This window comes from Ranitomeya variabilis, chromosome 2 (assembly GCF_051348905.1).
Source record: "Ranitomeya variabilis isolate aRanVar5 chromosome 2, aRanVar5.hap1, whole genome shotgun sequence".
Lineage (NCBI taxonomy): Eukaryota > Metazoa > Chordata > Amphibia > Anura > Dendrobatidae > Ranitomeya > Ranitomeya variabilis.
Window position 1 is genome coordinate 373844224 of NC_135233.1, and position 11156 is coordinate 373855379.

The window sequence follows — 11156 nt, forward strand, 5'->3', positions numbered from 1 at the left end:
CTGAGTCCCTCCATTTACAGTAACAATATCCTCTTAGTGCCCCATGTACAGCTTCTCTATAGACAGTATAATAGGCTAACAGCTCCTCTATACACAGTATATTGCCCCCAAAGCTACCCTATATACAGTATAATGGGCCCACACATTAGATGCTGCACTATACAATGACCCCACAGAAGAACCCAAACAGTACCCAAACAGCATAATGATCTTCATATTAGCTGCAACACAATAATAGTCATCACATTAGCTGTCACACTATATAATGGCCCCACATTAGCTGCCGCATTTTATGTTGGCCCCAACATTAGCTGTCATGCTAAACAATGGCTCCAAATTAGCTTCCACACTACAGTTGTGCTCAAGTTTACATACCCGGCTCAACTTTTGCTTTCTTGGCCTTGTTTCAGAGAATATGAATGATAGTACCAAAACTTTTTCTCCACTCATGGTTAGTGGTTGCGTGAAGCCATTTATTGTCAAACTACTTTGTTATCTCTTTCTAAATCATAATGATAACCCAAAACATCCAAATGATCCTGATCAAAAGTTCACATGTTCTGGCGATTTTGGCCTAATAACATGCACAGAAGTTGACACAAATGGGTTTGAATGGCTACTAAAGGTAACATCCTCACCTGTCACCTGTTTGCTTGTAATCAGCGTGTGTGTGTAATAGCTGAGTGAGTTTCTGGGATCCAGATAGACTTTTGCATCTTTCATCCAGCCACTGACGTTTCTGGATTGTAAGTCTTGGGGAAAGCAAAAGAATTGTCAATGGATCTACAGGAAAAGGTAGTTGAACTGTATAAAACAGGAAAAGGAAACAAAAAGATATCTAAGGAGTTGATAATGCCAGTCAGCAGCGTTCAAACTGTGATTAACAAATGGAAAATCAGGGGCTCTGTAAAAACAAAACCACGGTCAGGTAGACCAACAAAAATGTCGTCCACAACTGCCAGGAAAATTGTTCAGGATGTAAGAAAAACCCACAGATAACATCAGCTGAAATACAGGACTCTCTGAAAACTAGCGGTGTGGCTGTTTCAAGATGCACAATAAGGAGGCACTTGAAGAAAAATGGGCTGCATGGTCGAGTCGCCAAAATAAAGCCATTACTGCGCAAATGCTACAAAGTATTTTGTCTACAATAGGCAAAACAGTACAGAGACAAGCCTCAAAACTTCTGGAACAAGGTAATTTGGAGTGATGAGACAAAAATTTAACTTTTTGGCCACAAGCATAAATGTTACATTTGGAGAGAGGCCTATGATGAAAGGAACACTATTCATACTGTAAAGCACGGAGGTGGATTGCTGATATTTTGGGGATGTGTGAGCCACAAAAGCATGGGAAATTTGGTCAAAGTTGAAGGAAAGATGAATGCAGCACGTTATCAGCAAATACTGGAAGCAAATTTGCACTCATCTGCCTGGAAGCTATGCGCATGGAATGTACTTGGACGTTCCAACATGACAATGATCCAAAACACAAGGCCAAGTCGACCTGTCATTGGCTACAGCAGAACAAAGTGAAGGTTCTGGAGTGGCCATCACAGTCTCTTGACCTCAATATCATTGAGCCACTCTGGGGAGATCTCAAGCGCACAGCTCATGCTAGCCAGCCCAGGAATTTACAGGAACTTGAGGCTTTTTGCCAAGAAGAGTGGCCAGCTTTACCATCTGAGATAATAAAGAACCTCATTCACAAGGACCACAAAAGACTTCAAGCTGTCATTGATGTTAGAGGGGGCAATACACGGTATTAAGAAATGGGGTATGTGAACTTTTCATAAGTTTCATTTGGATATTTTGGGATGTTATTATGATTTAAAAAGAGAAAACACAGTAGTTTGACAATAAATGGCTTCCCCCAACCACTAACCCTGAGTGGAGAAAAAGGTTTGCTGTTATTATTCATATTCTCTAAAAAAAAGGGCCATGAAAGCAAAAATTATGCCAGGGTATGTAAACTTTTGAGCACAACTGTATATAATAGCCACCACATTAGCAGCTGCAGTATATAATGGCTCCACATTAGCTGCAGTAGCACAATATATTAGCCCCAATAATGTATGAGGGGCCCCCTTCCCCATTGCTCAAGATTCCCCCACATCATATCACAAGTTCAAATAAAAAATTTCACTCATCTAATCCAGGATCCTCGTGAGTCCTCCTGCAAGTGCAGGTGCATGCGCAGCATGTCAGAAGCCCAATGGGGAGCAATTACGTCACCACACTGGCACTTGGACATCCTGCACATGCAAATTCGCTCCAGGTACTGCATCATCCTGCCATTCTGTAGACCCCTGGATTAAAGCGACCTGCAGTCTTCAGAATGGAGAGCAGTAGTGCTTGGGGATTCCGTATCCCTGCCCTTTTGCAATTCTTAATTATATCATTTTGCTGCACGTGCCTAAATAGTTATGGGTAACAGCTATGGGTGGGGCACTCTGAATATGGGGCCCAGGGTGACCACACCCTCTACCCTACCATAGCTACATTATTGAGTAAAACTTGTATTTTATTCATTTAAAACGCTAATGCTTTTATGCATATGAGTCCAGTGGGGGGTTCTTTCTCAGTAATTGATAGCTCTCAGTTTCTAGCATAAGAAAACCCACATTTTATTTTTTTTCTTGCCTAATTTCATCGCTTTTGGTGCTGCTGCAAATCTTTACTGATAGACACGGGCAGCTGAAAATTCAATCTGACAGATGTAGTAGCTGTGAACATGGCATCGTAGTTGTGCTGAGGCTATAGTATAGCATGTCACAAATTCAAAGTGAATAAGGACATGCACATATTGTACATTAGCATAGCACAAAACCCTAGCGGCTGCCACATCTGTACTTTTCCTGCAGTAGGAATCTTCTCAGTTGTACTGCCATGCATGTCGACCAACACTTGACTAATAAGGTGGACATGCATACAGCTATACACTATGAAGACCAGGTGGCACCATACTATACACATCAATGCCATAATTGTTCATTGGATTATTTTTTAACAGCTTTTAAACAGCAAACATTGTTCATATATATGTTTAATATTTATTATCAATACAATGAGGTGGATATCTAATAATGGAACAATCCATTAATACAACTATTCTTCACTATGGCCATTCAAAGGATCAGTCAGGCAGGGTGGTCCACTGCTCTTATAATTGACTGTGGTCCCTTAAGTTGGACCCCTACTAATCTAATATATATTACCTGCTCTGTATAACATGCTTATATTGTGCAATAATATTTCTTGAACATTTATGTTTTTCAATTTACAGAGGCACAAACCTCAACTACCAGCACAACAGCCACAACAACAACAGCTACAACAATAACAACCACAGCAACACCAACTACAGCAACTTCAGCAACAACAACTACAACAACCTCAGCTTCAACACCAGCCACAACAACATCAGCTACAACAACCTCAGCTACAACACCAACCACAACACCAGCTACAACAACCTCAGCTACAACACCAACCACACCAGCTACAACAACCTCAGCTACAACACCAACCACAACACCAGCTACAACATCAACAGCAACATCTGCTACAACACCAACCACAGTAACACCAACTACAAAAACCCTAGCTACAACACAAACCACAATAACATCAGTTACAACAAACTCAGCTACAACACCAATGACAACAACAGCAGCAACAACAAACTCAGCTACAACAGTTACCACAACAGCGCCAACTACAGCATCAGCCACAACAACACCAGTCTCAACAACACTAGCCACAACAGTGTCATCTGCTACAACATCAACCATAACATCAGTCACAACAAACCCAGCATCAGCTACAATAACACCAGCGACACCACTTACTACACTAACAGCTTCAGCAACAGCCATGACAATTTCAAGTACGCCAACAACAATATCTGCAAGCACTTCATCCAGAGGAAGCACCAGTCCTATTACTGGTAGTACCTCTGCTAGCCCCAGCAGTAGCAGTGCCTTGACTGGTAATACCTCTGCCAACACTGGAAGCACTACTTCTTTCACTGGAAGTACTACTGGAAGTACATCTGCTAACACCAGAAGCACTAGCGCAGTCACTGGAAGTACCTTTGAGAACACTCAAAGCACCATTTCAAGAACTACTGCGAGTAATGTCTTAGGAGACGTTAATAATGGTATGTTTGCCTTTTTTTCTACAAGGGGTTATTTATTGCTTTTTTGCATAAATAAAATAGCATGTACAGCAATATTATTTGCCTAATTATAATTAAGAGCCACATACCCGGGAGCAAAGGCGGAGAAAGATGAATAACATTTTTTAAATATGAGCAAGCAGACAACAGCTGTAGCATACAGCCACACCCTAAATACGCTTTGTCTGGAGATCACACTGCATAAAAACAGTACACCCAAATATATTCACTAAGAGACACGTAAATCATGTGACCAATGGTTGTATCAGCTGACTATCGAGATAGCTGTCTGAGATTTGTTAGGTTATGGATATCATAGAGGGAAGACCCCTACCCAATTCAGAATGGCTCAGGTGTTATTATGCAATCATCTGAATAGTCACCGTGTATTCCTAGACTTCTCTTCCTACATACTAAACATTTCTGGCTGTCCAAATTATGGCAAACAATGCTGTATGTCAGGAAGGTCAGAAGCAAGACCCATGGTGATCAACTGATTATCCTAGCGGCAGAATTTTGTCACGGATTGTCTCGGATCAGATGACCCTGTTTTTTAAGTGATTTAATTTGTACTTCTAGTACTATATTTTAACATTATTTCCTTTCATTTCTTCCTGATCGTTCCCAAGGAATCCCATTTTGGGTTATTATTCTTATAAGCCTCGGCGTCATTGCAGCTTTTTCCCTTCTTCTGTTTTTCGCTTTGAAGGTAAGTCAACAGTTATTGTTTTTTACGACCAATCAGTGTCTAGGCATTCAAATTAATATCTTTATTGAAAACTTAAAAAGGATTCTTTTTTTTCACCAAATGTGTTGGGGGCATGATTTTGACACTCAATAACATAAAAGTATCACAGGTTCTCCTCCTCCTTCAGAGATGCACAGTTCTCCTCTTCTCTAAATGGCCACTAATGGAGAAGCATTTTGATCTGTCCATCAGCCTCCTCCAATAGAAAAACAACCTACACATATGAAATGTTTTTTTCCATTGGAAGAAGCTGATGATCAGGTCTGATGACATGCTCTATCAGCAGCCATTTTGAGAACGGGAGAAAGAGGATAACCTATAATACTTTTATTTTAGTAAGCTCTACAAAATCATGTCCCCAACACATTTGGTAAAATAAAGATAAAGTGGAAATCCCTTTAAATATGTTTACTCAGTTTTAGTAAGAACCAGTTTAACAACAACCTCTTGGCATCACTGCTGGTATTGTGGCAGTGTTGTAATATGACTTATTACTCAGTTTTACCAATATAGTAGGCAGTACGTTTTATTATTGTTCTTTTATTTATTAGTTCTGCTGTAAGCTTAAACATAATATATCTTACATCTGATAATTTTATGATAAAATGACTGATATTTATATTTTTATATTCTGAAACTGATTGGTAGAGACATTTTATTTTTCCATAAATGTTCAGAAAATTCCTTAATATTCCAAAAATGGATTTGCTGTAGTAAAATTGATATTAGGTGGATAGGAAGGAGATGCAGCTGCAGTTTCTCTTTTTGTTCGTGTTTCAGAGAAATTGCATGATATGAGAGGGGAAGGAGAGTATAAGTGGGGAGATTATTATTATTGGCATTTTGAGATATGTAACTAGCACACAGCCCCAATAAAATCTGAGCAAGTATTATGGAAGTTAGTAGTGGCTCAAGATATCGATGAAAACTTCTAACAAGCTCTTTTTGTCTCCCGTAGTTTTTAGCACCCCGTTGCTCTTCTACTGCAAACCAATCATCTTCTTACTGTCCGAATCGTGCTGCCCTTCAAGGCTTTCATGAAACTACGATGGATCAATGCGGTCCTCACTCTTCTAGTATAGAAATGTCTGAAATTGGAGGTCACCATGCAGCTTGGCGCCATAATAATTAACACCAAATTGGAGTGTGATACATTGTGTTGTAGTCTGCTTTTCTATTACAGTGTTCTTTTTTGTGAATTGCTATTTGTGTAGGACTTTCATTCCATTATATTTACTGGACATCCACGTGATTTTAGTTTGAATTTTGAGTGGTGGGTGGTTCTCACAAATCTGAAAAATGTGTTCCCTGCAAAAAATGGTATTGAACAAACGACATAGAACCATTACTATCACTATCAGCAACTACATTTTTAACACTCTGCCTCGGGAGCCCACTGTGCATCAGTGGCCCACCAAGGGATTCTTGGCTCATCCGGTGGGCCAGTTCGAGCCTGTGTAGTGGGGTAACAGTTATTACTTATTATCAGTGTTAATGTCATTGGAGACACTTTGGAATATTTATTTATTTTACTCACTTATTAATTCCATTGTACATAATATGATCGTTTTGTATTATTATAGGACTTGTTGCACTCAGTTTACACTATTTATGTTACATCACCGCCATAAATATGCTATATACATGTAATATTAGAGGTAAGTGAATCTCCTGAAATTCAATTTAGGAAGTTTCACACAGGTTTGGAGAGTGCAGGTGGAAATTTGATTTGAATCCATTAAATCACGGTAGGTGTTAATTGAATCTGCCTGTCCTTACAGATTAAAAATGTTAACTACTATACTCACTTTTCGTCAGCCCTCCCAATACCTGTCCCGCATGGTCCTCATACCATAGTCTCTTTGGTCTTCTTATCGGCTCCTTTCTCTTCTGATGCTGCCATTGACTAGGCCCCACATTGTTGATCTGACTTCAGGAGAATGAAGACCCTAAAGTGGCCAGAAGAAGAAGGGTTAAAAGGAGCTGATTAGAGTACCGGCCAAAAGTGGCACAGTTATGGATAGGGCAGAGGGAAAAAGGAGAAATGAGTATGAAGGAATGACTACAGCTCAGATCTCCACTGCAGCCAATCACTGAGCGCAGCTGCTTATGCTGTCCACATGGACAAAGCCACTGAACTCAGTGATTGGCTGTAGTTGTGATGTGTTCTGTAGTAGTGACATCACAGCTGCAGCCAAGCAAAACACAGATCAAAGCAGCATAGAAAGAGCAGGCGCTGGACCTGTGGAGGATGAGTAGTAGCCGTCTTTGTTATTTTACATGCCTACAAGTGTTCGTATAGCAAGGTGTCAAAACAAACACCTCCCTCCACATTAATTTTACTGATGTCCCTTATTGCTTGCTGTTCACCACTGTTTTTTATAAATGTATTTGCCTGCAGAGAAGAAGACATTGAATTGTAAAAAGTATTTATGCGTGAACTAACATCTTATGTGTTCTTCTCTTGTTGAGTATTTAATAAAGTATTAAGTATTTCATAAAGACACAAAATTCTGCTATGTATAATTTTTTACGAGTCCTTATTTAGTTATTTAGACAATGTAGAGGAAAATATTACTTGAAAATGTATTGTTGTCCTTTTTATTGCCTTTTAGTCTTTTTCTATGATTCACTTATTTCCAGGCTTTTGCTTCTGTTCAGACCTTCCATTTATTTAATTCACTAAATCAGAGTCAAGCCTTGGCCCTCGTGACTGGAGGGACCCAAAGTACTCTATGCACCTCAAAAAGACTTTAGTACCAAAATAACACAAATAATGTGGAGCCACCATTACTGATTTTGGATTAAAACTCTAAAGCTCCAATTTACACCTCTGAACGCTATATAATAGCGAAGTCTACAGAATGAAAAAAATCAAATATGCTTACCCACCACTCCAAAATCCTGACCTTCCAAGATGATGAATTTTCATGGTAAAACAATATATTCTTTTACAATTTAGCTGACCACTAGAAATGAGAGAATATATAGTGACCACCAATACATCTTTTACCTGCATTATAAGAGACTAGCATCCCCCGACGGGTGACAATCCTGCAGCTGTTGGCCGTACACTATAGCTGACAACTGGCTGCATCTGCCCTGATTTGCGTTGGTACGCACTCTGAGATCATGATCGTGTGGTCCTGATGTTTGCCATGGTCAAATAATGGGCTTAAAGTCTGCCGGCTATAGTAATAGCGGCCTGTTCAGAAGTTATGAACATTTAGATGGTAAAAATCAATTTTTTTATTCCCGTCATGTCACTTTGCATTAAATCCTGAAAAGCACCTGAAGGGTTAATAAACTACCTGAAAGCACTTTTGAATACATTAAGGGATGCCGTTTTTAAAATGGTATCACTTTTGGAGATTTTCCAATATCTAGGACCCTTAAAGTCACTTCAAAACTTAATAGGTCTCTAAAAAAATTAGTTTTGTAAATTTCAACGAAAAAATGAAAAATGACTGCTACAATTTTAAATCTCCTAAAATGCGAACGAGATAAAACAACATTTTGCAAATGGTGCTGATGTAAAGCAGACATGAAGGAAATGCTATTTATGAATGTTTTTGTGTGGTATGACTGTCTGGATTAAAGGGATAGTCACTCAAAGTTTGAAAATTTCAATTTTTTAAAATATTTTTGCAAAATTTCTGATATTTGTATAAATAAATGCAGAAAAATTTGCTCGGTCACTAAGGGGTTAATTTAATTCTACTCAAATAACAGAAAAATCTGCTTTCGAAAAAAATAAGGATTTTTTTGTAATTCATTTCCATGATGGTTCAACACCAGCCGGCAATAAGAGACGTGCAACTTGTAGAGAACAACTTCACTGCCAATCAAATTTCAATTAGGGTCTAGTCAGTCACGGAAAACTGAAGGGAGAAGACTGAAGAGAAGTGTTAGAGTGATCAGCATTTTGTACGTCATTATGCTTCATTTTGTATGTTTTCCGCAAGTTATGTTGTCTTTTATAGAGCTTATACAGACATTCAAGGTAAAGGCACAGTCAGATGGCAGTATCAATTGGATCGAGATTGGACAGCAATGCACGGACTGGCTAGTGGCTCTCCCGACCAGAAGTTGACATCTGCATATATTTCTGTGCAGCTGTCACTCTTGAGTTATTATTATTATTATTATTATTATTTATTTATTGTTATAGCGCCATTTATTCCATGGCGCTTTACATGTGAGTTCCAGAAAGCCAGCAGCCAGTCCATGCATTGTGGGCTGATCCCAGTCCGATTGATAAGGCCCTTTGACTGTGCCTTTATATTCACAGTACAAGTAATAATTGCACACTGTCTGGAGTTGTGCTTGCATGGAACAGTCTATATAGCTAAAATATTAGATTCAGCAATTAAAGTTGATTTCTTTCCATCTGCGCATTATGAATGACCTAAATGACTTCTTTTCTTCTGCTACTTCTCTGACACTGCAAAAACTCTTATTGTTGCAATGATTCATTCTTGTCTGACTTATTGTAACTCTCTACTAATCAATCTCCCTCTTACTAAACTCTTCCCTCTCCAATCTATCCTGAATGTGTAAGGAGAAGGACCGGACCAGGCGTACCTTTTCTCTTGCGGGTCCGGAACTGCCGAGGCTGTCACCCAAGTTGCACGGGGAAAAGCGGAAAACCCCGGATCGACCTTTTCTCTCAGTGTTATGGGGCGTGGCTATACTAAAGAGGCTGCAGCGCACGGGAAGCGGGGCAGACTTGGCAGGAACATGCAGTGCGCAGGAGGACATAGTCAGGTCTCTGACCTGGGTGCAACGGGATGGAGCAGGCCGAAGCCTAAAGGGCCTCAGATCCTCAACCAGAGACTGCCGACAGAGACCAGCGAAGTATACGCTGACACTAGAGACCGTGAGTGACAAAGTCCTCTGTCAGGACTTAGATGCATGCGTGCTGAGACAAGAACGCCGGGTGACCTGCTGTGGACTGTATCCTGATGCACCTGCTTGCGTCTGCCGAGTAACATCATACTCTGGCAGTGTTAGAGACTGTGAGGGTACCTCCTCTCCGTCTTCTGGACCCAGGACCCCCATCAGGACAACGAGGATTCACCACCGCCGCCAGGACCTGGAACGCCATCTTCCTCAGGACGACGCCAGACCCCTTGTACGCCATAGCCTTGGTGCCACTGCTTGAATTCAGGATTCCAGATTCTGACATCCTCGGACTGATAAGTGTAACATTACTGAACTTCCCCTTTAATTTGCCCGTACCTGTTTTATTCCAAGTTAACAATTACTGCTCAAACCAGTTTTTTGCCCTTTCCTCCCTGTGTGGAGTATCCACTGTTAAAATAAATCACACGTTAACCCTTGCTCTGCCTCCGGTCTGTTACAGCATCTCGCCACATGCTTACAAATGCAACATCACAAGAAATAGCTCATACTGAGCAGTAAAACAACAGGAACATCTAATACCGTATTTCATTATGGATGTTATAGACAGGTATATTCAGAAAGGAAAAGTAAAGCACCAGTACAAACTTGTCCTGATATGACTCAACACACATATAACCACACGCGTTGTAAGTAATTATGACTGGCAGGTTGATACCGAATATCTATTATTGTTATGATAGCTTGTTTAATCCATGATGACTAGTGATATAATGGCTTGCAACACAAGTGACCTCTAGTGTATAAAATGCAATGCACAGTACTTTGTAAAAGTTTTAGGCAGATGTGGAAAAATACTGCAAAGTAAAATTCCTTTAGAAAGAGACAGTCAACATTAGGGACTGTAGATGCAGTGATCAACTAAGGAAACTCAGTGCAGCAGATTAAGCACACATGAACTGTCCAGCAACGACATCAATTCAGAGCTGGGAGCAAACCAGTAGGATCCATCTACAACCATCTGCTGTTTGATCAGAAGTGGTCTTCATGGTCAAAAATCATACCTTTCACATAGGACCAAAATGACGTGACTCAATTATGCAAGAAAACATACATGGTCTGTACTGATAAGTCAAAATGTAAAATATTTGGCAGTAGTAGAATGCAGTTTTTTTGTATAATGCATAAAAGCATTTATATAAAGCTTCCAAATTAGTTTCCGACCCACATTTCTATCTATACATCATCTATACCATATATGTCAAACTCTGACCCCTGGGTCAAATCTGGCCCACATGATGAGTATATTTGGCCCTTGACACTAGATAGGTCCACAAAGTATATTTGGCCCTCGACACCAGGCCTC

At 40.0% G+C, this 11156-nt stretch overlaps 1 protein-coding gene and 1 long non-coding RNA gene across 2 annotated transcripts in view; both read left to right on the forward strand.

The window, feature by feature from the left end:
- LOC143803787 (uncharacterized) overlaps nt 1-6351 on the forward strand; it is a 29595-nt gene extending 23244 nt beyond the window's left edge. The window contains exons 8-10 of the mRNA XM_077281554.1: nt 3286-4161; nt 4809-4888; nt 5886-6351. Coding sequence (XP_077137669.1) covers nt 3286-4161; nt 4809-4888; nt 5886-6059 — 1130 coding nt within the window. The 3' untranslated portion in view covers nt 6060-6351. The remainder of the gene's footprint in view (nt 1-3285; nt 4162-4808; nt 4889-5885) is intronic.
- A 335-nt stretch (nt 6352-6686) lies between these two features.
- Nucleotides 6687-10231, forward strand: LOC143806078 (uncharacterized). The gene is made up of 3 exons (XR_013221386.1): nt 6687-7233; nt 8726-8854; nt 9489-10231. It is a non-coding gene; the product is annotated as an uncharacterized LOC143806078 (long non-coding RNA).
- Nucleotides 10232-11156: the final 925 nt, after the last annotated feature.